At 38.8% G+C, this 21,649-nt stretch overlaps 2 protein-coding genes and 1 non-coding gene across 3 annotated transcripts; 2 read left to right on the top strand and 1 right to left on the bottom strand.

Annotated features, from left to right (window-relative positions):
* Window positions 1-401: 401 nt before the first annotated feature.
* On the top strand, window positions 402-4,541 carry LOC140010684 (uncharacterized). Its single transcript, XM_072057998.1, has 8 exons — window positions 402-1,011; window positions 1,126-1,208; window positions 1,473-2,088; window positions 2,254-2,451; window positions 2,593-3,048; window positions 3,256-3,546; window positions 3,709-3,834; window positions 4,411-4,541. Exons 1-8 carry the CDS (start codon window positions 402-404, stop codon window positions 4,539-4,541), a joined length of 2,511 nt encoding a protein of 836 aa, XP_071914099.1.
* Window positions 4,542-17,560: 13,019 nt separating this feature from the next.
* Window positions 17,561-17,667, bottom strand: LOC140010830 (small nucleolar RNA R71). Its single transcript, XR_011817993.1, has one exon. It is a non-coding gene; the product is annotated as a small nucleolar RNA R71 (small nucleolar RNA).
* A 677-nt stretch (window positions 17,668-18,344) lies between these two features.
* LOC140010683 (uncharacterized) lies at window positions 18,345-21,034 on the top strand. Its single transcript, XM_072057997.1, has 4 exons — window positions 18,345-19,230; window positions 19,351-20,060; window positions 20,124-20,893; window positions 20,941-21,034. Exons 1-4 carry the CDS (start codon window positions 18,345-18,347, stop codon window positions 21,032-21,034), a joined length of 2,460 nt encoding a protein of 819 aa, XP_071914098.1.
* The last annotated feature ends 615 nt before the right edge of the window (window positions 21,035-21,649 follow it).

The raw sequence follows: 21,649 nt of genomic DNA, 5'->3' as shown, positions 1-21,649 counted from the left end.
GAGAGGACATCCCGACGCGTAGGGTGAATGAGGTGGAAACGTCCTCTATCCAACAGCAGATCTCCGAATTAACATCTTTCGTAAGACAATTAGCTGTGGGGAGTGCTTCACAAGTCAAAGTGTGTGGGGTGTGCACTGCCGTGGGTCATCCTACGGAAATGTGTCCACTGGTTCAAGAAGAAACGGCAGAACAGGTGAACATGGCTGGCCACGTGCCCGCGCCAAGAAAACAGTACGACCCGTACTCAAACACCTACAATCCTGGTTAGAGGGATCACCCCAACCTTAGCTATGGAGGAAATAGGCAGTTTAAATTTGTGCCAAATAAACAGCAAGGACACCAACAGCAGTACCATAATCGGCCACCACCACCACCACCCCCTTCAAACTCAAGTCCGTCCATGGAAGAGATGATGAAGCATTTACTTGCTAATCAACAAAAGACGGATTCAGACCTGCAAAGCATGAGAAATCAACTGGGACAGGTGCAATCATTGCAAAATCAAATGAATCAAATGGCTATAACAATCAACCGTTTGGAGTCCCAAGTTCAAGGAAAATTGCCATCTCAACCTGAGGCAAATCCAAAGAATGTAAGTGCAATGACCTTAAGGAGTGGCAAGGAAGTTCAAGGACCCGAACCGGTGATTCCTAAAGACAAGGACGAGGAACGGATTGAGAAAGAATTGGAAGAGGAGGGCACAGACAACAAAAATGCAAAGGTACCCTCGAACCCAATTCCTACAACTAAAACTAATCCACCTCCCTTTCCTAGCAGGTTAGAGAAATCAAAGAAGCAAGACAAGGAAAAAGAGGTCCTCGAGATCTTTCGCAAGGTGGAGATCAACATACCCCTACTGGATGCGATTAAACAAATATCCAGGTACGCAAAATTTTTGAGGGACCTGTGTGCCAATCGCAAGCGGTTGAAGGGGGATGAACGAGTTATAGTTGGGGAGAATGTTTCAGCAATTCTACAAAGGAAACTTCCACCAAAATGCGGAGATCCAGGTATGTTTACTATTCCTTGTAGGATAGGTAATACTTTGATTGGAAAGGCCATGTTAGATCTAGGAGCATCGATTAATGTCATGGCGAAATCTATTTATGCTTCTTTGAATTTAGGCCCTTTGAAAGAAACTGGAATAATAATCCAACTAGCTGACAGGACCAATGCATACCCTGACGGGTTGATTGAAGATGTTTTTGTAAAAATTAATGAATTGGTTTTTCCAGCTGATTTTTATGTGCTCGACATGGAGGATGAACACTCCCGTGATCCGTCACCTTTGTTGTTAGGTAGACCCTTTTTGAGCACAGCCCGAACCAAAATTGATGTTAATAAGGGTACTTTGTCTATGGAATTTGATGGTGAGATTGTTCACTTTAACATCTTTGAGACCATGAAATATCCATCCGATTCAAATGTTGGCTCTGTTTTCTCGGTAAATGTTATTGACCCTGCTATACAGGAGGTTTTTGAAATTGAAGGCAGGGATGAGCTAGAGGTCGTTCTGACCAGGCACTTCGAGTCCGAAACGACCTCTGGAGTAGAGTTGAGTGAAGAGTTTAAATGCGTGATTGGATCGTTGCAAACGTTACCAACCACGAAGACAAGGTATGACCTCGCACTCATTTTTATACCTGAACCTCACAAAAGGTTACTTCCATCTGTGGTGCAGGCACCTGTCTTGGAACTGAAACCGCTGCCGAAACACCTGAAGTATGCATACTTGGGTGAAGGGGAGACACTTCCAGTGATCATCTCCGCGGGTTTATCAAAGATTCAAGAAGATAGACTACTTCGAGTTCTCAGGGAACATAAACAGGCGATAGGATGGACCATCGCCGATATCAAGGGAATTAGTCCTGCGGTGTGTATGCACCGAATTCGATTCGAGGAGAATGCTAAACCCGTACGGCAAGCTCAACGGAGATTAAATCCTCTCATGATGGAGGTCGTAAAGAAAAAGATTTTAAAACTGCTGGACGTTGGAATTATATTTGCAATATCAGATAGCCCGTGGGTAAGTCCAGTACAGGTGGTCCCGAAGAAGGCAGGGGTGACAGTGGAATCAAACCAAGAGGGTGAGCTCGTATCAATTCGAAAGCCCACCGGATGGCGACAGTGTATCGATTACCGAAAGCTAAATGCCGTCACGAAAAAAGACCATTTCCCCCTCCCTTTCATTGACCAAATGGTGGAGCGATTAGCATGTCGAGCTTACTATTGTTTCTTGGATGGATTTTCAGGTTATTTTCAAATTGCCATCGCACCCGAGGACCAAGAGAAGACTACTTTCACCTGCCCATTTGGAACATTTGCATACCGAAGGATGCCATTTGGATTGTGTAATGCACCTGCTACCTTCCAAAGATGCATGGTAAGTATCTTTTCAGAATATGTTGAGAAAATTATTGAGGTTTTCATGGACGATTTCAGTGTATATGGTGAAAGTTTTGAAAACTGTCTAGATAACCTGAAATTGATCTTAGTAAGGTGTATAGAAACTAATCTCGTGCTTAATTGGGAAAAATGTCATTTTATGGTTGAACACGGGATAGTTTTGGGTCATGTTGTATCATCTACAGGTATTGAGGTTGATAAGGTAAAAATAGATGTTATATCTACTTTACCTTACCCCGCAAGTGTGCGGGAAGTTCGTTCCTTCTTGGATCACGCAGGTTTCTATAGAAGGTTCATCAAGGACTTCTCGAAAATTGGAGCACCCTTGTTCCAACTTTTGCAAAATGATGTATCCTTCGAATTTGATGAAACATGTAAGGGGGCATTCAATAAGTTAAAGGAGTTATTGACCACCTCACCTATTATCCAACCCCCTGACTGGAACCTCCCATTCGAGATCATGTGTGACGCCAGCGACTATGCAGTGGGTGCGGTATTGGGTCAAAGAGTAGGAAAGGCAGCTCATGCTATCTACTACGCATCTCGAGCCTTGAATGGAGCTCAATTGAACTATTCAACCACCGAAAAGGAGCTTTTAGCAGTTGTTTTTGCCTTAGAGAAATTTCAGTCTTATTTACTTGGTGCTAAAGTTATTATTTTTTCTGATCATGCAGCTTTGCGGTATCTGTTGACAAAAAAAGAGGCAAAACCGCGATTGAAAGGGGCGGAAAATCTGGTAGCAGATCACTTGAGTCGAGTACAAGTCGTCAAAGATGACATCCCATTGAGAGAAGCATTCCCCGAGGAGCATTTATTTTCTATTAATTCATCTTTGCCTTGGTATGCAGATATTGTTAATTTTCTAGCCACTGACAAATTTCCTACCGGATGGCCTAAGGCGAAGAGAGACAAGTTGAGGAGCGATGCAAAGTTCTACATTTGGGATGATCCTTATCTCTGGAAGCGGGGTGCCGATCAAATCATCCGTAGATGTGTAAGTGAAGCTGAATTTCAATCTATTCTAGCCTATTGTCACTCTTTTGCATGTGGAGGTCACTTTGGACCGAAGAGAACGGCTCGTAAGGTGCTAGAGAGTGGATTCTATTGGCCAACCCTATTCAAGGACGCCTACTCATTTTGTAAGTCCTGTGATAAGTGTCAAAGAGTGGGTAATATCTCTCGTAGGGATCAAATGACTCAAACCCCAATGATTTTTATTGAAATTTTTGACGTTTGGGGCATTGATTTTATGGGTCCTTTTCCTTCGTCCTTTGATTTTTTGTATATATTGCTTGCTGTAGATTATGTTTCGAAGTGGGTAGAAGCAAAGGCCACCCGCACTAATGATTCCAAAGTGGTTGCAGAATTCATTAAGTCTAATATTTTTGTCCGCTTTGGGATGCCGCGAGCAATTGTAAGTGATCGGGGTACTCATTTCTGCAACAAAACGATCGCTGCAATTTTTAGGAGATATGGTGTCTTGCACAAAATCTCTACATCCTACCATCCTCAGACAAATGGTCAGGCGGAAGCATCGAACCGAGAGATCAAATCAATTTTAGAAAAGATGGTCCGACCCGATAGGAAAGATTGGAGTGTGAGACTAGATGATGCACTATAGGCATATAGGACGGCATACAAGACACCCATTGGCATGTCCCCTTACCGATTGGTATTTGGAAAGCCATGTCATCTCCCGGTCGAGTTTGAGCATAGAGCATTTTGGGCAGTCAAACAATGCAACATGGATATCGAGGAAGGCGGAATTCAAAGAAAATTGCAATTACAAGAATTGGAAGAAATCCGAAATGAAGCATACGAGAATGCAGTGATCTATAAAGAGAAGAATCGGATCTTTCATGACCAACAGATATCAAGGAAGACATTCGTCTGCGGGCAAAAAGTTTTACTATACCACTCCAAATTGAAACTATTTCCAGGTAAATTACGTTCTCGTTGGATTGGTCCTTTTGTTGTGACTAATGTTTTTCATTATGGTGCAGTAGAGATCCAGAGTTTGAAAACGGAGAAGAAATTTGAGGTAAATGGTCACCGTCTCAAGCCGTATTATGAAGAATTTTCAGTTGAACGGGTGGAGATGATGCAATTGGAAGACCCGATTTGCTTAGTTTAAGCAAATACTAGACTACGTCTAGCCAAAGACGTTAAAGAGAAGCGCTTTTGGGGAGGCAACCCAATTTTTTATTTTGTTTGTTTTTGCTGTTCAATTCGTTAAATATGTCGTTTCTTACCTGGGTATTGCTCAAATTTGATATTTTCTCTACTATGATCAGGACAAGTGGAATCTTGGCGTGCCCGCGCAGAGAGGGCACACATTAACGTTCAAAAACTGATTCTCAAAGTCAGAGAATGTTTTCTAATCTTGGCGTGCCCACGCCATGTTTAACGAACCAAAAAAAAAAAAAAGATTCAAAAATATATATATATATATTTTCCTTCTTAACATTCATTTTAGTTTTTCAGCAATTCAATTCTGAATTTGAAAAAAAAAAAAACTATTTTTGCCCTTTCTTTTTCTCTTTTCTTTCTTTTCTTTTTCTTTCCTTCTTTTTCTTTTCTTTCTTTCCTTTCTTTCTTTCTTCTTCTTTTCTTTCTTCTTCTTCCCCGCTGCTCGCTTCTTCTTCTTCCTCGCGAGCTCTGCCAGCCGATTCACCACAGCAACTCTACCTCCCCCTCTCAGCTCCTCCACTTCGTGCGTCACTCCTCCGCCACCACCCTAGTGCGCACCCAAGCTCCACTACATCAGCTCTTCCTCGCGCGGCTCTCCACCAACGCCACCAGCTCGCGTCGACCCCCTGCAACCCAGAGCAGCACCGCCGCTGCCTGCTGCTTTCTCACTGTCTCTCCGCCAACCAGAGCTCTTCCCCTTCCTTGAGCTAGCTCCACCAATCCGTGTCCACCTCTGCATGCAGCCGTCACTATCTCTGCTTCTATCTCTCTTCTCTCCCTGCCACGATATCCACTCCAGCGCAGCCTACGAAGCCCACGCCACCACCAGCTCTCTTTCCATCACCGCCAACCCAGAGCCGTGCGCAGCTCCTTCTCCCTGTCCACCGCCATCGACTGCCGCCTGAAGCTCACGGCAGTCCAGCTCAGTTTTCTTTCTCTATCTCGATCCCCCACGGACAGCCTTCGCTGCCTTGGCTCTCCCCACGAAGTGCGCTGCACTTCACCTGCAACGCCACTAGCTCCACTGTCCACTCAGCTCACCCACCACGCAACGAACAAGCGACGCACGCCTCCCCAATCTCTCCCTCACACTTCGATCTCACTGTCCAAACTCAACCAGATCGCTTGGGAGGTGATTTTGTTTGGTTTTGAGCCATTTTCTTGGGTTCCTTCATGGATGAAAATAGGAAGTGATTTGCTTGATTTTCCCTTTCCCGTTGAATTGCTTAGGAGTCTCTGTTGCGTTTTTTGTTCTTGGGTCTTGGGGCACATCTGTCAGTTCATTTAACTTGGGCATTTTCTGGGATTAATTTTGGGTGGAATTAATTTTATTTGCTGCTCCATTTGCGGATATTTTCTGGTGTTCATTACATTGCTGAATAGCGTTTGGGTTTTAACTACTTGAGGCTTTTATTTCATCTGTGGGGATTAAATTTGACGTCTCTTGTGCCAGTTCATTTGTTTGAGAATTGTTGGGGGTGATTTGAGAGTTACTTGTCACTTGGCCCCGTTTTAATTTCTGCTATTTTGTGATCCTGATTGGTGTGTTTGGATTTAGCAGCGCTTTGGGTGGGTTATTTGAGTTGTTTCTTATTTGTGGGTAGCTGCTTCCTGCATTTGTTTGTTGATTTGAATGGTTATTGGGGTTGGTTGAGTGTGTAATTAACTGTCCAATTGGAGACAGTTATTGAGATTTTGAGTGGTATTGTGTCTAATTGCTGAAATTTGATGATTTATTTAGACATTAACACTGCTCGTAGTTTGTTCGAGTGAAAGTAATTGGATGTCCTTTGCCCGTTAAATTTAATTGTTGCATTGTTTGGGATTGTTTTCGGGCATTAATTGGGTCTCAAATTGACTAATAAAGAGGCCACAGTGATTATTACAATTGTTAATGCTTTGAATTTGTTGGTTCTAAAATTTGTTGGAAATGGTTGTCTATTGTTGATTGGAGTGATATTTGGAGAAAATGGTGAGACTCAGATCAACCCCAGGGGCTAATCCACCGATGTCTTGACGATTCAGGGGAGTTTCGTTGCCCTTCTTCTTACTTTTTCTATATATTTGTTACATTGAGGGCAATGTATACTTTAAGTGTGGGGGAGATTTGGATTTAATTGGAGTTTCTTTAAATTGTTGCTTTTCTTATTGTTGTCTTGATGAATAAATGTGGCAACTCACTCTTCTATTGCTGGTTGTGATTTATCCTATGAATTTTGTTTAGATGGCAAGTAAACGCATGTTATCTTGGTGAATATCATGAGTTTAATGACTTGGTGCAAATTGTGGTTAACTTGTTTAGGCAATATAAATATTTTATTAGCAATTGTTGTGTGGATTGGGCAATTGCTGATCTTAGTTCTCCATATTAGGAGATGACGTGGGCCATGATCTTTAATTATCTGGCATTCTGGTACTTTAATTGTGATTAATAAATGACTTTACTCCACTAGTGCCGTCACCCAGTAACCGGGAGTCTTCACCACAAGTGTCGACTTTCGCGTCAAAAAGTGGCGATATCTATGAGTAGTTAGTCCTGAAATTGTGAAAAGTTGAGTAACTGGGCTCTTTCATCTAAAAATGTCAGAGTTCACGTCAAAAGACTTGAATAGCTTGGGACTGAGCATTTATTGAAAAAATATATATATATATATATTATTATACAAAAAAAAAAGAGAGAGAGAGAAGAAAATAATAAGTAAGCTTATGATCATGTTGGCCTGCCGATCCTTGTTGTTCAATGTTGAGATTTTGGTTGTCAGTTGACCAAATTGCTAACTTTTGCTAGTTTAATATTTTGATTTCTTAGACGAGTTAGCTATGAATTGGACGAGTCTATGATTTCAGGAGCTAACCGGGAGAAATATGTCTTGACACTTAGCCACTAAAACTTGATTTTGGGATAAGCGCAGCTTGGCAGTAAATGAAATGAGAGTTAGCCATTGTTGAGTTTAGTATTCTTATGCTTGAGGACAAGCATGATTTAAGTGTGGGGGAAATTGATAGGGTGTTAATTGTTAGTAATTTTATTGTTAATTTTTCCCTGTTTCCATGCCAAATATTATTTTAATTGTTAACATGTACTTATATTTGGCATTTGAACTCAATTTCAGGAAGTGAAGCAGAAAAGAGAGATTTTATTACAACAAATACTCCACACGTGGGAAGTTTCTAAAGAAAATACAAGCTAGGTTCCACGGGTGTATTTGTGCTGGAATTGATGATTATAGTGGACTCCTCCGTTTTGATAATTGCAGAGGAATTGATGATTGTGCTGGAATTAATTGGGATGATGTTTTCTTTCATTATCTAACGGGGACAGCGTAGAAAGTTTGTCCTTATTGTGGGAGATATACTCATTAGTCATTAGCCAAGATGTTGGCTTTGATGATTGTAGCTTTCCAATTGCTTCCTACGTAGCTAGTCCCTTAAGAGACTAGTGCTCCAATAAAATAAGAAGGCACTAGATTAGTGGGCTCAAGGAGAAAAGACTATGAAAAAGCTATGAAGACTAAAGGCTTGCCTTATATATATCGGACAATGGCATAAGCCATTATACTAGTTTTAGTTTTCTCTCCAGAGAAGCTCCGTAGGAGGATAGAGGTAGTTTTTGGTTTTCAGAGGAGGAGTTCTTCCTTCTCTTGTTGTGTGGTGTGCAACTTTTCTTAAAAGAGTCTACCGAGACTCAAGTTTCTTCCTAAATTCTTAGTTAGTTATTTATGTCTATGAATTCAATTGAATTGCGTGGGAATTTTCTTATGAGGCATGGCTAATTTTCTCCTCTAGTCAAGGATCAATGCGAAGACGCAATCCCAAATATCTGTGAGATCTAATTAATTTTACGTGTTCCTTAATTTATTAATATTTGCATGTTTTCTATTTTAATTTCCATGGGATTATTTTGTTAATTGGATATCAAGGGCCCGATGTGCAATTTAACTTATTAATCTCTTGTCAAATTAATCAATTAAATCCGTAATTGTTTAGTTGGTTAATATTAGCGACAATTAGTATTTTCACATACTAGGGGAACATGCAATCTGATTTAAATAACTCTCGTAGCGTGTTATTAATTTGGGTTAGGCTTTTCTAGTTTTTAATGCAATTAGGAAATTAATTCCTACGGTCGTACCTAGGAGTATTTCCTGGTTAGGGGTAATCAATGGTCGTACCTTGGTTATCAATAAATTAAGGAAAAACTGGTCGTTAGAGCTTATCGGCGACTATAACTAGCCTATTAATTAAATTAAGTGAACTTTCTTTGCATCAATGATCGGATGAATGGACTGTGTCTGCGTAGTTGTATCCTTGGCTAGAATTTATTTATTATTTATTTAATTGCCATTTACATTCGTGTTAATTATTTATTTATTTTTAGTTAAATTATTTAATTATTTATTTTTAGTTTTATCTGATAAAAATCCCCCGTGTCTCGAATTTAAAAAGAATCGAATTTTTTTCCAGTCCCTGTGGATTCGACCCTGTTTACTACTATACACAGAAAATTTATTTTTCTTAAGCAGGTATTTATTATTGCACAGGCACGACACCTGTCAGTGGGACCATTTTTGCCAAATTGAAGTGGCTTCCAAAGCTTTTGTTGGCAAAGTAATTCAATTTTCTGGGATAAGAATTCCATGCAGAGTATAAATAGATAAGGAGAGATAGGATCTCCGTATCTAGTACTTATAGATGGCTGAAAGTGGCCAATGGATTGAGCATTGTGAATAACTGAGAGTGTTGCTGAGGAGACACAATGAAGAATGAGTTGAATCAGAGTGGTGGGTAAACGGAGATGGTAAAGAGCCTCTCTGATAAAATTCCATTCCAATTTATCAAAAGCTTTCTCCAGATCAAGTTTAATAGCACAAAGGCCCTTCAAGCTAGATTTATTATTTAACCAGTAGAGGGCCTCTTGGACTCAGAGGATATTGTCTATACATCTTCTTCCAGGTAAGAAACTGGCTTGTAGAGGAGAGATGACAAAAAATAGGAGAGGTTGGAGATGATTGACAATTAATTTGGCGAGGACTTTATAAGTTGTGTTGCACAGTCCTATAGGCCTGAACTATTTTATGGTCTCAAGGTGGTCCACTTCTGGGATGAGGCAAAAGAGGGTGTCATTTGGCCCTTGGGGGAAAAGGTTTGAGATTGAAGCAATCAGAGATGAGTTAGGCTAAGGATGGAGAACTACTCTCCTAGAATTTTTGGAAGAAAAAAGGATGAAGGCCATCAGGACCTGGAGCTTTGAATGGCTTTAATTGGAAGAGTGCATTTCTGGTTTCATTAAGGGTTGGTTTGGCTGAAAGCTCTTGAGAATCAACATGATCTAGTGAGTGAAAGAGAAGTCGAAAAGGTTATGGTTCATAGTGGTTGCAGGCAAAATCAGTAGTGTCCAACCCTATGAAATAGGATTGAATGGACGCTTTGACTGAGTCTGGGTCAGTAATCCAGATTCCAGATGGCTCTTTGAGGCCTAGGATTTTGTTACTATTTCTTCGACAAATTGAGGTGATTTGCAAGAATTTGGTGTTGAGGTTGTCCCAACATAAGTAATCTATTCTATATTTCGCGGCCCACAGGTCTCTCTTCTAAAGAAGATTAGATTTGAGTTCTGCCTGAAGAGAGATTTCACGTTGGGAGAGGAAATCAGAATGAATTTTTAGGGCTGATTAGATGCCCTTTGAGTCTATTCAGGAGCTTGCTCTTTTCCTTGAATATATTTTCAAAAGTAGTTGCACTCCAAGAACTAACTGACTTAGCAAACTCTAAAATAATGACAGTAAGGGGTTTGCAAGAATCAGACCAGGCATGCTTTACAAGTGGAGGAAAAGAAGGATGCTATAATCAGAATTTTTCATCTGAACATCCTTTCTTGGGAGGAATAATTTTGGGGTTTAAGGTCAATAAGAATGGGACACTGGTCAGATTTGGGTCTTGCCAAGTGAATAACATTGGCATTGTCATATTGAGACCTCCAATAATGACCACAAAAAGCTCTATCGAGCCTTTCATAGACAATTCAATGTTGGGACCTTTTCCCCACCTAGGAATTCACTTGGCATAGGAATTCTATATCTGTATACATACACATTTATATGTGTGTGTGTGTGTGTGACTCTGACATAGGAATTCTTTTAACGTAAAAACATCTACAACATTACAATTTTGCTTAGACATTACATAAGCTAGAAGTTGTTCATAGAAAAACTAACTCAATCTCTTCTTCTTTCTTTTTTGTTTTGGTTAGTTATTTTTCCTTTTTTTTTATTGAGAGAGAAAATTCAGACTACTTATTTAGATGGGGTTTGCATTTTAGTTCCTAACTGGCCATTCATTGCCTTCAATGAGTGTCATGCCCCAATTTTTGAATTAAAAATAAAAGAAATTTAATGAAAGAATGTGTTTTTGATTTTAGGGGGGAAAAAAAAGAAATGGGCCTAAAATGGAACTTTTAAAATGCGACAGTTTGGGCCAAAAAAGGTAGTCTAAAAATGGATTTTTAAGAAAAAAAGAGTCGTCACTTGATATTGAGTTTAGACGTACCAAATCACCTAAAAAATGCTTTGAAAAATAAATAAATAAATAATAATAAAACTCATTTTGGATGACTCTAGGTCTTTGAAAAAACAAGAGAAAAAGTTTCGGAAGTCACAATTGAAGGAAAGAAAGGCAAATATTTGATCAATTCGAACCTAAAACACCCTTTCAATTTAGTCAAAACTAGTTATAAGATTTCGTCAAAATTTTTCTAACTTAAACTTTAAACATTATCACATTTGGATGTTTCCTATATAGATGCAAATCTAAATTTAAAGAAGATAGCGAAAGGGGCAAAATGTCCATTCAAGGTCTAATAGGTATCAATTGCATTAATTGCGAAGCCAAAAATAATCCCTTAAAAGAATCACGAGTATGCAAATATGAGAATCGAAGAAAAGAAATTAAACTTTACATATATAGGTATAAGTTGTCAAAGAAAAAGAAATGCAACATAATAGATATAAGAAACGAAAATTCGTAATACAATTTTTTTTTTAATAGAGGAGTAATAGCGTGTTAAGGTTACAAAAGCTATACTCGCTCATTTCCCAAATTCGAAAGGTGACTTTTATAACCTAAGAAAGCAAATGATCTAACTTTTTTTTTTTCTAATTTTCTAAGTGAAATACAAATCTAAATGATATGCCTCGCACATATAGGGATAACGGGATACTATAAGAGGAAATATCATACAAATGAGAAAAAATTATCTAAAATAAGAAAAATGCATGAAAATACAATAAATGACATACAATGGATGAATCTAACGCGTGGAAAGATCCTATAGGTCTAACATTGGACCCATTTATATAAATCCTCACTAGCATTGAACTAGTAAGAAAGCACGAAATGGTCACAACTAGTATTGGACTAGTGTAGTGACATCATGCACTCATTATTTATAATAATAAAGTATAATTAAAACAAATATACACATATTAGCACGTCGTGCACATAGCACATAAGTATAATATCTAGATATCAAGTTCTAAGAAATGCAAGTAAAACACAAAAGCATATTAACCATATAAATATACAAAATCTATCTATTATATCAATGAACCTAATTACAATCTAAAATGGGGGGATTAAAAAAACATATCTAACCTATCTATTACAATTGGGGAACCTAACTACAATTTAAAATGGAAAATACAGATGATAAACATATCTAATTTATTTATTACAGTTGTCTATCTAATTATAATTTTTTGTGAAAAGGAAAATATAACCTGTTTATTACATCTTAGGTATTCCAATACCCTCCAAATAGTTACAAAACTTAAACTAAATAAATATAAAATGAATATGAATTTAAATTAAATAAATAAAAGAAAATACATAAAAACATATAAATACGTAAGAGCACATAAAATCATATAATCATAATTTAAAGGATAATAAGGGTACCTCGTTTTTGAAATAGTGATTAAATGAGAGAATGTTACCTATTCATGTTCAAAAATCAACAAAAGGATCAAGGCATCAATTTAATTGAAAATACTTTAAAAGAGAACACAAAAGTGTACTAAATTCACATTATTACACAAAAAATGCAAATGAACTTAAAATACTCAAAATTACAATTGAAATGCATGCAAGAAAAGCATAATTAACAATTAAAAAAAAGAACCAATTATAATTAAGATATCAAAAAAAATTAGGGACTAAATTACAAAAATAAAAAATTTTTGATGTCCAAACATAATTCTTAAAATTATTATGGGAAAATTAGATAAAGATAAATTTTAGGGGTCAAATGCAATTAAATTAAGGGTGTAAATGAAAGAAAACTAAAGTTTTTGTTACATACTAGAATGACACTCAAAGTTTAGGACTCACATTGCAAAAATTGTTTTTCTGTTTCCGGGAAGATTCGTAGTGTTTAGGCCATCCACAATTTGGCCCGGAAAAAAGGCAAACTCTCTCATTTAAACAAATGGGCCTAATTTGTTGTTTAAGTAGGCTAGAAAAAAACAAAGCGCTAATTTTCTTCCTAAGACCCTACAACAAGCCCAATAAGAAATAAACAGTAGCCCACACAAATTAAAAGAAATCAAGATTTTTTTCTTTTTTTTTTTTTTTTCTACAACGATAGCACCTAAACTAGCCTAATCTAGGGGAAGGGGGTATAGGGAGATGGTCAACTAAGACCAGCCACAACTTGTGGCAAATTTGTGAGAGGTAGGGGTTGAACTCTGACCTCCAGCATCACCAACATGGTGATGATCACCGAACCAAATGATCAGTGGCGAAATCAAGATTTTTCTCAAGAAACCCATTTTTCAAATTAGGAAACCCATTTGATCGTTTCTAAACCTCGAAACTGACAAGACTCGTCCTAAATATCTTCCAGAGGACAATAGGCAGCCAAATAAATGAAGACCAAGGCTGGGCCATATTAGCGGCAGTTTAAAGTTCCAAAAAAAAAAGAACAACTACAAATTTAATTAAACATGCAGAGAGCAACTTAGCATGATGAATCTATTTACATCCTTATGAAACTAATAGGCATGCGTATGGATCAAAAGTCACTTGATTATGCATTTCCACAAGTAACCTAAGACACAAGTTCCAGCTCTCCAAAGCTTACTCAATGTTAGTTGTGGCCTTCCACTTTGAATGTAAAAGGTCCGGAGTTGAAGTCTTTCCTCTGCCCTTCCCTTATTGTGAGCAATACTTGTTGAAATTTTTTAACCCGAAAGAAAGAACCAAGGGGAAAGGGAGAAAAGCTCAGGGAATGTGAGCTTGTGTGTGTTAGTGTTTGGTGAAAATTGAGAGAGAGTTTGTGTGTGTCTGTGTGCGTGTGTGTGTGTCTGAGAATGAGGAGAGTTGTGTGGTTTTTTGAGTTGTGTAATGTGTGTGATGATGAATTCTTGTACCAAAAGAAAAAGAGGAATATCGGAGGTGGAGTGTTTTTTGGGTTAATAGTACATTTGGTGAAAGAAAAAATAATTGGGGTGTGCGGATTTGAAAAAATTTTGTTAGAATTTTTCTTTTTTTTTTATTTTCAAAAAATAAGAAAAATAAGAAAATTCATATTAGCATATGTGAAAATAAATTATCAATAGGCAAATAAATATTGCAATAAAATATTAAGAAACAAAAATAAACATTAAGAATTTGGTGTCTACAATGAGTTATGTATCTTTTAAGTATCAAGGGACGAAGGCTCAAATTAATGCAACTTCTTAACTCATTTGGCCAAAAAAAAAATTCAAAAAAAATACTTAGCACATTTTTAAACATATAAGCCTATAAGAAATATGTAATTCTTTCATCTATATTTCAAAATTCATATATTTAAGTTGTACTTTTCAAAATATATCATATTGAGATAGCTAAAAGCTAAAGCCTATGTGGCCTTGTACGTAACTTTATTTTGTAATATGACCAAGTATTTATGTGCACACAAACTAAAATGGGAGTGCACAAACTATTTGTTTATGCGTGCACAAATTGATTTTCAATGTTACGTAATAAATAACGAGCGCGGGATATCCATACAAAAATAAATTCAATCCACAATCAAATTTTACATTTATAAATTCTTAAATACTTCACATGCAATTTTTCGCAAGTATACAGGTCGAAATTGAGTATTGGATATTAACGATTGAACTCACTAGAAAGAATAAACAACTATCGGCACTACTAAAACTCCTCTATTATTTAGACTACCACTGTAATAAGTAACAAATGTAGTAAAAATAGCAATAGAAATTTCCTGGAATCATGAAATTCCTTACTACTCTTATAAATGAATCTACTGATTAATTGATTGCTATTATCTTGACTAAATATGGCGTAATTTCCTTATACATGTGAAATCGTAATGAATCAACCATACCTATAACTAATCCATGCCTACTTTCGTGGTTATGAAATTAGTTACAAGTTCATTAACTTTATGAAATTACATGAAATAAATTACTAAAACCTCAAAAGTACATCTCTACTTTCATGAATGTACTTCCTAGGTTTAGCACTTCTTTGAATTAGTTTTGAATTTTAATTTTCATTACAAACTTAACACTTTTAAGTTATTACAATTAATGGCCAGTTAATCATGATTATAAAAGCAAAAATACTAAATAACTTGAGAAAAACAATAACATCAAATAACCATACAAACATCATTAACAAGAAATAGATAGTTCAATCATAACTCTAGGCATAAACTTTAGAAACATATAATAAGATCCAAACTTATATTATAAAATCTAATACAAGATAGAAAGTTATAGGAGTGATATCATGATAGGGTATAATTTGTTAGTAATTTTATTATTGATTTCCCCTTCTATCCCTGACAAATATTGTGTTAATTGCTGATATTTACTCATATTTGGTATTTGGAATCAATTTCAGGAGTGAAGCAGAAAATTACCAAAAAGGAGGGACTTGTATGGAAAAATGCAGACTTCTAAGGGCTTCAACCTTTGGGCCCTTGAATTGGTGGGGACCACAAGCTAGTGCAAGGCATTTAGTCATTTGGGCTTTTCAAAGAAATCAACGTATAGAGACTTGGAACAACAAGTACTTTGGAGGCTTTGTCCACATGTGTGGGGACCACAGGGAAATAGCTTTTAGGCATCTTTCTTTTGGCTTTATAAGTAGTGAACGTACAGAAGGAAGGGGGGGACGGCTTTAGTTTACCTCTAGTTTTTAGTCTTTTAGTCTAGTTTTAGTTTCTCCTTCTTTTGACTGGCCTCTGACACACGCCAGGTGTTCGACAAAATTCCCCAACGGGAAAAGCACCATTTATTCCTTGCTTTCTAGTAAAAACCCGCAATGCCTTTGCGATCCAATAATTCGTGTAGTGATTTAATTATGCGGCGTGGCTAAACCTTTCATCTAGTCAAGGGTCAACTCGACGGCGCAGTCTCGAAAATCTGTGAGATCTAATTAGTTTTCACGCGTTCCTTAATTTATTAATATTTGCACGTTGTCTGCTTGTATTCTCATGGGATTATTTTATTAATTGGATGTCCAGGGCCCGATGTTCAATGTGATTTATTAATCTCGTGCCAATTTAGTCAATTAAATCCGTAATTGTTTGATTGATTAATATTAGTGGCAACTGGTGTGTTTACACACTAGGGGAACGTGCGATCTAATTTAAATAACCCTCGTAGCGTGTTATTGATTAGGGTTAGGTTTTTCTAGTTATTAATGCAATTGGAAAATTAGTTCCTATGGTCGTACCTAGGAGTATTTTCTGGTTAGGGGTGATCAATGGTCGTACCTTGGTTATCAATAATTTAAGGAAAAATTGGTTGTCAGAGTTCATCGGCAACTATAACTAGTCTATTAATAAATTAAGTGAACCTCTCTTGCATCAATGATCGAATAAGTGGACTGTGCCTGAGTAGTTGCATCTTTGGCTAGAATTTATTCATTCTTAATTTAACTCCTGCTATATTTGCGCTAGTTAATTATTTATTTATTTCTGTTGAATTATTCAATTGATTTTAGTTTCATTCTGGTGAAATCCCCCCTTACCAATTGGCATTTAAAAAGAGACAAATATCCTCAGTCCCTGAGGAGACGACCCTACTTGCCACTGTCTACTATTCAGTAATTTTCGTCAACTAATTAATTCTGGTATATCGGGTTAAGCAAACTCTTCGAGAATAGGATGAATCAAGTAACCCATTGCACACCTAGAGTCCCTGCTCCAGTACCTAGGATTAATTATTGACTGCTTTTAGTGGTAGTTAGGATTTTATTATTATTATTGCACAGGTTCGGCACCTGTCAATTTTGGCGCCGCTGCCGGGGACTGGAGTTACTATTTGTTTCCTTTTAAATTCATTTTTTTGTTCTAATTTTCTGGTATTCTTCTAGTGTATGCCTCGGGTCTCTCGTACAGGTGATTTGATTTTTGACCCTGAAGTAGAGAAGACCGCGCGTAGAACGAGGAAGAAAACCAGACAGCTCAGAGAGGAGCAGTCCAGTGCTGCATCTCAGAGACCTGAGCCAGGAGGTGAACCGACGGATTCATTTGATGACACTTCGAGTGACTCTGAGCAAGAGGAGATTGCCATGGCTAACGCACGAACATTGAGGGAGTTGGTTGCTCCTAACTTAAATCAGCAGCCTTTGTGCATCACATTCCCAAATTTAGATAACAGCACTCCATTTAAATTAAAATATGGCCTTATTCAACTCTTACCTTCTTTTCATGGTTTACCAGGTGAGGAGCCGTATAAACATCTGCAGGAGTTTGATGTTGTGTGCAATAGTATGAAACCCCCGGGGATCACAGAAGAGCAAATAAAAATGCGGGCATTCCCTTTCTCATTGAAAGACTCTGCGAAGGACTGGCTGTACTACCTGCCACCAGGCAGCATTACCACGTGGGATCAATTGCAGAAAAAATTTTTAGAAAAATATTTTCCTGCGTCCAAGGCTGCAAGTCTAAGGAAAAAAATTTGCGGGATCAAGCAGCACCCAGGGGAGTCGCTGTATGAGTACTGGGAGCGATTCAAGAGCTTGTGTAATAAGTGCCCCCAACACCAGATAAGTGAGCAGTTACTCATACAGTATTTTTATGAGGGGCTCCTCTTCAGAGATAGGAGCATAATTGATGCTGCAAGTGGAGGGGCACTAGTGAACAAAACCTCTCGAAAAGCTCGGTAGTTGATAGAGGGGATGGCGGAAAATTCACAACAATTCGGTACGAGAGAGGATGTCCCAATACGCAAGGTGAATGAGATAGAGACACCCTCTATCCAGCAGCAGCTAAGTGAGTTGACCTCAGTTGTTAGGCAACTGGTGGTAGGGAATGCATCTCAGGCCAGGGTATGCGGGATTTGCACTAGTATGGGTCACACTGCAGACATGTGCCCAATGATTCAGGAAGAAACTGCAGAACAGGTGAACATGGCTGGCCACGCGCCTGCGCCAAGGAAGCAGTACGACCCTTACTCTAGCACCTACAATCCCGGATGGAGAGATCATCCCAATCTCAGTTATGGAGGGAATAGGCAGCCCAACTTTGCACCGAACATGCAGTCTAATTTCGTGCCAAATAAGCAACCGGGGTACCAGCAACAATACCAACCCCGACCACCTCCGCCCCCAAGCTCTGGTCCATCTTTGGAGGAGATGATGAAACAAATGATGGCAACCATTACGCAAAATCAGCAAAGGACGAAGGCAACCATCACGCAAAATTAGCAAAGGACGGACTCCGAAAATGCAGGACATAAGGAATCAGATAAGTCAAATGGCCACAACAATCAACCGTTTGGATTCCCAGAACCAAGGTAAATTGCCGTCTCAACCCGAATTAAACCCGAAGAATGTGAGCGTCATGACCTTGAGAAGTGGCAAGGAGGTCCAAGGACCTGACCCGGTAATTCTTAAGGACAAGGACGAACATCGAATCGAAAAAGAGCTGGAAGAGGAGGGCGGTGACAATAAAAATTCAAAGGTAATCCCGGACCCACTCATGCCAGTTAAATCCAACCCACCTCCCTTCCCAAGCAGATTGGAGAAACCAAGGAAGCAGGACAAGGAGAAAGAGGTCCTAGAGATCTTTCGCAAAGTGGAGATCAATATTCCTCTTCTAGATGCGATTAAGCAGGTACCCAGATACGCAAAATTTTTAAGGGACCTGTGTGTCAACCGAAGGCGATTGAAGGGAGATGAGAGAGTGGTAGTGGGAGAAAATGTGTCAGCGATTCTGCAACGAAAGCTTCCACCGAAATGCGGTGACCCAAGTATATTCACTATTCCTTGTAAAATAGGCAATACCTTGATTGGAAAGGCTATGTTAGATTTAGGAGCCTCAATTAATGTGATGCCCAAGTCTATATATGCCTCGTTGAAGTTAGGACCTCTGAAAGACACTGGAATAATAATCCAACTGGCTGACCGGACCAATGCATACCCTGACGGGTTGATTGAGAATGTTTTAGTGAAAATTAATGAATTGGTTTTCCCTGCTGATTTTTACGTGCTTAATATGGATGATGAACACTCTCACGACCCATCACCTTTACTGTTAGGTAGACCCTTCTTGAGCACAGCTCGAACTAAAATAGATGTTAATAAGGGCACCCTATCTATGAAATTTGATGGTGAGATTGTTCATTTTAACATTTTCAAATCTATGAAGTATCCGTCAGAATCACATGCTAGCTCTGTTTTCTCTATAAATGCTATTGATTTTGCTGTACGTGAAGTTTTTTAAATTGAAGGTAGGGATGAGCTGGAAGTTGCCTTGACCAGGCACTTCGAGTCAGAGATGACCGCTAAGATAGAGTTGAGTGAAGAGTTCAAATGTGTGATTGGAGCGTTACAGACATTGCCAACCACAAAGATAAGGTATGACATCGCACCCGTTTTTATACCTGAACCTCACCAGAGGCTACTTCCATCTGTGGTGCTGGCGCCTGTCTTAGAGTTGAAATCGCTGCCAAAACACCTAAAGTATGCGTACTTAGGTGAGGGGGAGACACTCCCAGTGATTATCTCCGCCAGTTTATCAACAGTCCAAGAAGACAAATTGATTCGAGTTTTGACGGACCATAAACAGGCGATAGGATGGACTATCGCCGATATCAAGGGAATTAGCCCCGCGGTATGTACGCATCGGATTCGACTAGAGGAGGGCGCTAGACCTATTCGGCAGGCTCAAAGGAGATTGAATCCTCTCATGATGGAGGTAGTAAAGAAAGAGATCCTAAAACTACTGGATGTGGGGATAATTTTTGCTATATCAGATAGCCCCTGGGTAAGTCCAGTACAGGTGGTCCCAAAGAAGGCGGGAGTGACGGTAGAGTCTAATCAGGAGGCTGAGCCCGTACCAGTCCAGAAGCCTATTGGGTGGCGGCAGTGCATAGATTATAGAAAATTGAACGCCGTCACGAAAAAGGATCACTTTCCCCTTCCTTTTATTGATCAAATGGTAGAGTGATTAGCAAGTCGAGCTTATTATTGTTTTTGGAATGGATTTTCAGGTTATTTCCAGATTACTATTGCACCTGAGGACCAGGAAAAAACTACCTTCACGTGCCCGTTTGGAACATTCGCATACCGGAGGATGCTATTTGGGCTATGCAATGCACCTGCTACCTTCCAGCGCTGTATGGTCAGTATTTTTTCAGAATATGTTGAGAAGATTATTGAGGTTTTTATGGATGATTTCAGTGTGTATGGGGAAAGTTTTGATAACTGTCTAGATAACCTAAAATTAATTTTAATAAGGTGCATAGAAGCTAATCTCGTGCTCAATTGGAAAAAATGCCATTTTATGGTCGAGCACGGGATAGTTTTGGGTCATGTGGTGTCGTCTAGGGGTATTGAAGTTGATAAGGCAAAAATAGATGTGATATCGACTTTACATTACCCCGCGAGTCTGCGGAAAGTGCGTTTGTTTTTGGGTCACGCAGGTTTCTACAGGAGATTCATAAAGGATTTCTCCAAGATTGGAGCGCCCCTGTTCCAACTTTTGCAGAAAGAGGTACCCTTCGAGTTCGATGAGTCATGTAAGGGGGCGTTTGATAGGTTGAAGGAGCTACTGACCTCCTCACCTATTATCCAACCCCCCGATTGGAACCTACCGTTCGAGATCATGTGCGATGCCAGCGACTATGCCGTGGGCGCGGTGCTGGGTCAAAGAGTGGGGAAGGCAACTCATGCTATATACTACGCCTCTCGAGTCTTGAACGCAGCTCAGTTGAACTATTCGACCACCGAAAATGATCTTTTAGCTGTAATTTTTGCTTTAGAGAAATTTCGGTCCTATTTACTTGGTGCTAAAGTTATTATTTTCTCTGATCATGCAGCCCTGCGGTATCTGTTGACCAAAAAAGAGGCAAAACCGCGACTGATAAGGTGGATACTACTGCTCCAAGAGTTCGACTTGGAGATCAGGGATAAGAAATGGGCTGAAAATCTGGTAGCAAATCACTTAAGTCGAGTGCAAGTCGTAGAAGATAATATCCCATTGAGAGAAACTTTTCCTGATGAGCATTTATTTTCTATTAATTTGTCTTTGTCTTGGTATGCGGATATGGTTAATTTTCTAGTTACTGACAAGTTTCCTGCAGGATACCCTAAGGCAAAAAGGGACAAATTGAGGAGTGACGCAAAGTCTTACATTTGGGATGACCCTTACCTCTGGAAACGTGGTGCTGACCAAATCATTCGTAGATGTGTAAGTGAAAATGAATTCCAATCCATTTTAGCTTATTGTCACTCTTTTGCATGTGGAGGTCACTTTAGACCAAAGAGGACTGCTCGTAAGATTCTAGAGAGTGAATTTTATTGGCCGACCCTCTTTAAGGATGCCTACTTATTTTGTAAGTCATGTGATAAGTGTCAACGAGTAAGTAATATTTCTCGTATAGATCAAATGACCCAAACCCCAATGATTTTTGTCGAGATTTTTGACGTTTGGGGTATTGACTTTATGGGCCCTTTTCCTTCATATTTTGGTTTTTTGTATATATTGCTTGCCGTGGATTATGTCTCAAAATGGGTGGAAGCAAAAGC

The sequence above is a fragment of the Coffea arabica genome, chromosome 7c (assembly GCF_036785885.1).
Source record: "Coffea arabica cultivar ET-39 chromosome 7c, Coffea Arabica ET-39 HiFi, whole genome shotgun sequence".
NCBI lineage: Eukaryota > Viridiplantae > Streptophyta > Magnoliopsida > Gentianales > Rubiaceae > Coffea > Coffea arabica.
The sequence above is the reverse complement of the archived record's forward strand: the minus strand, read 5'-3'. Positions and strand labels throughout refer to the sequence as shown.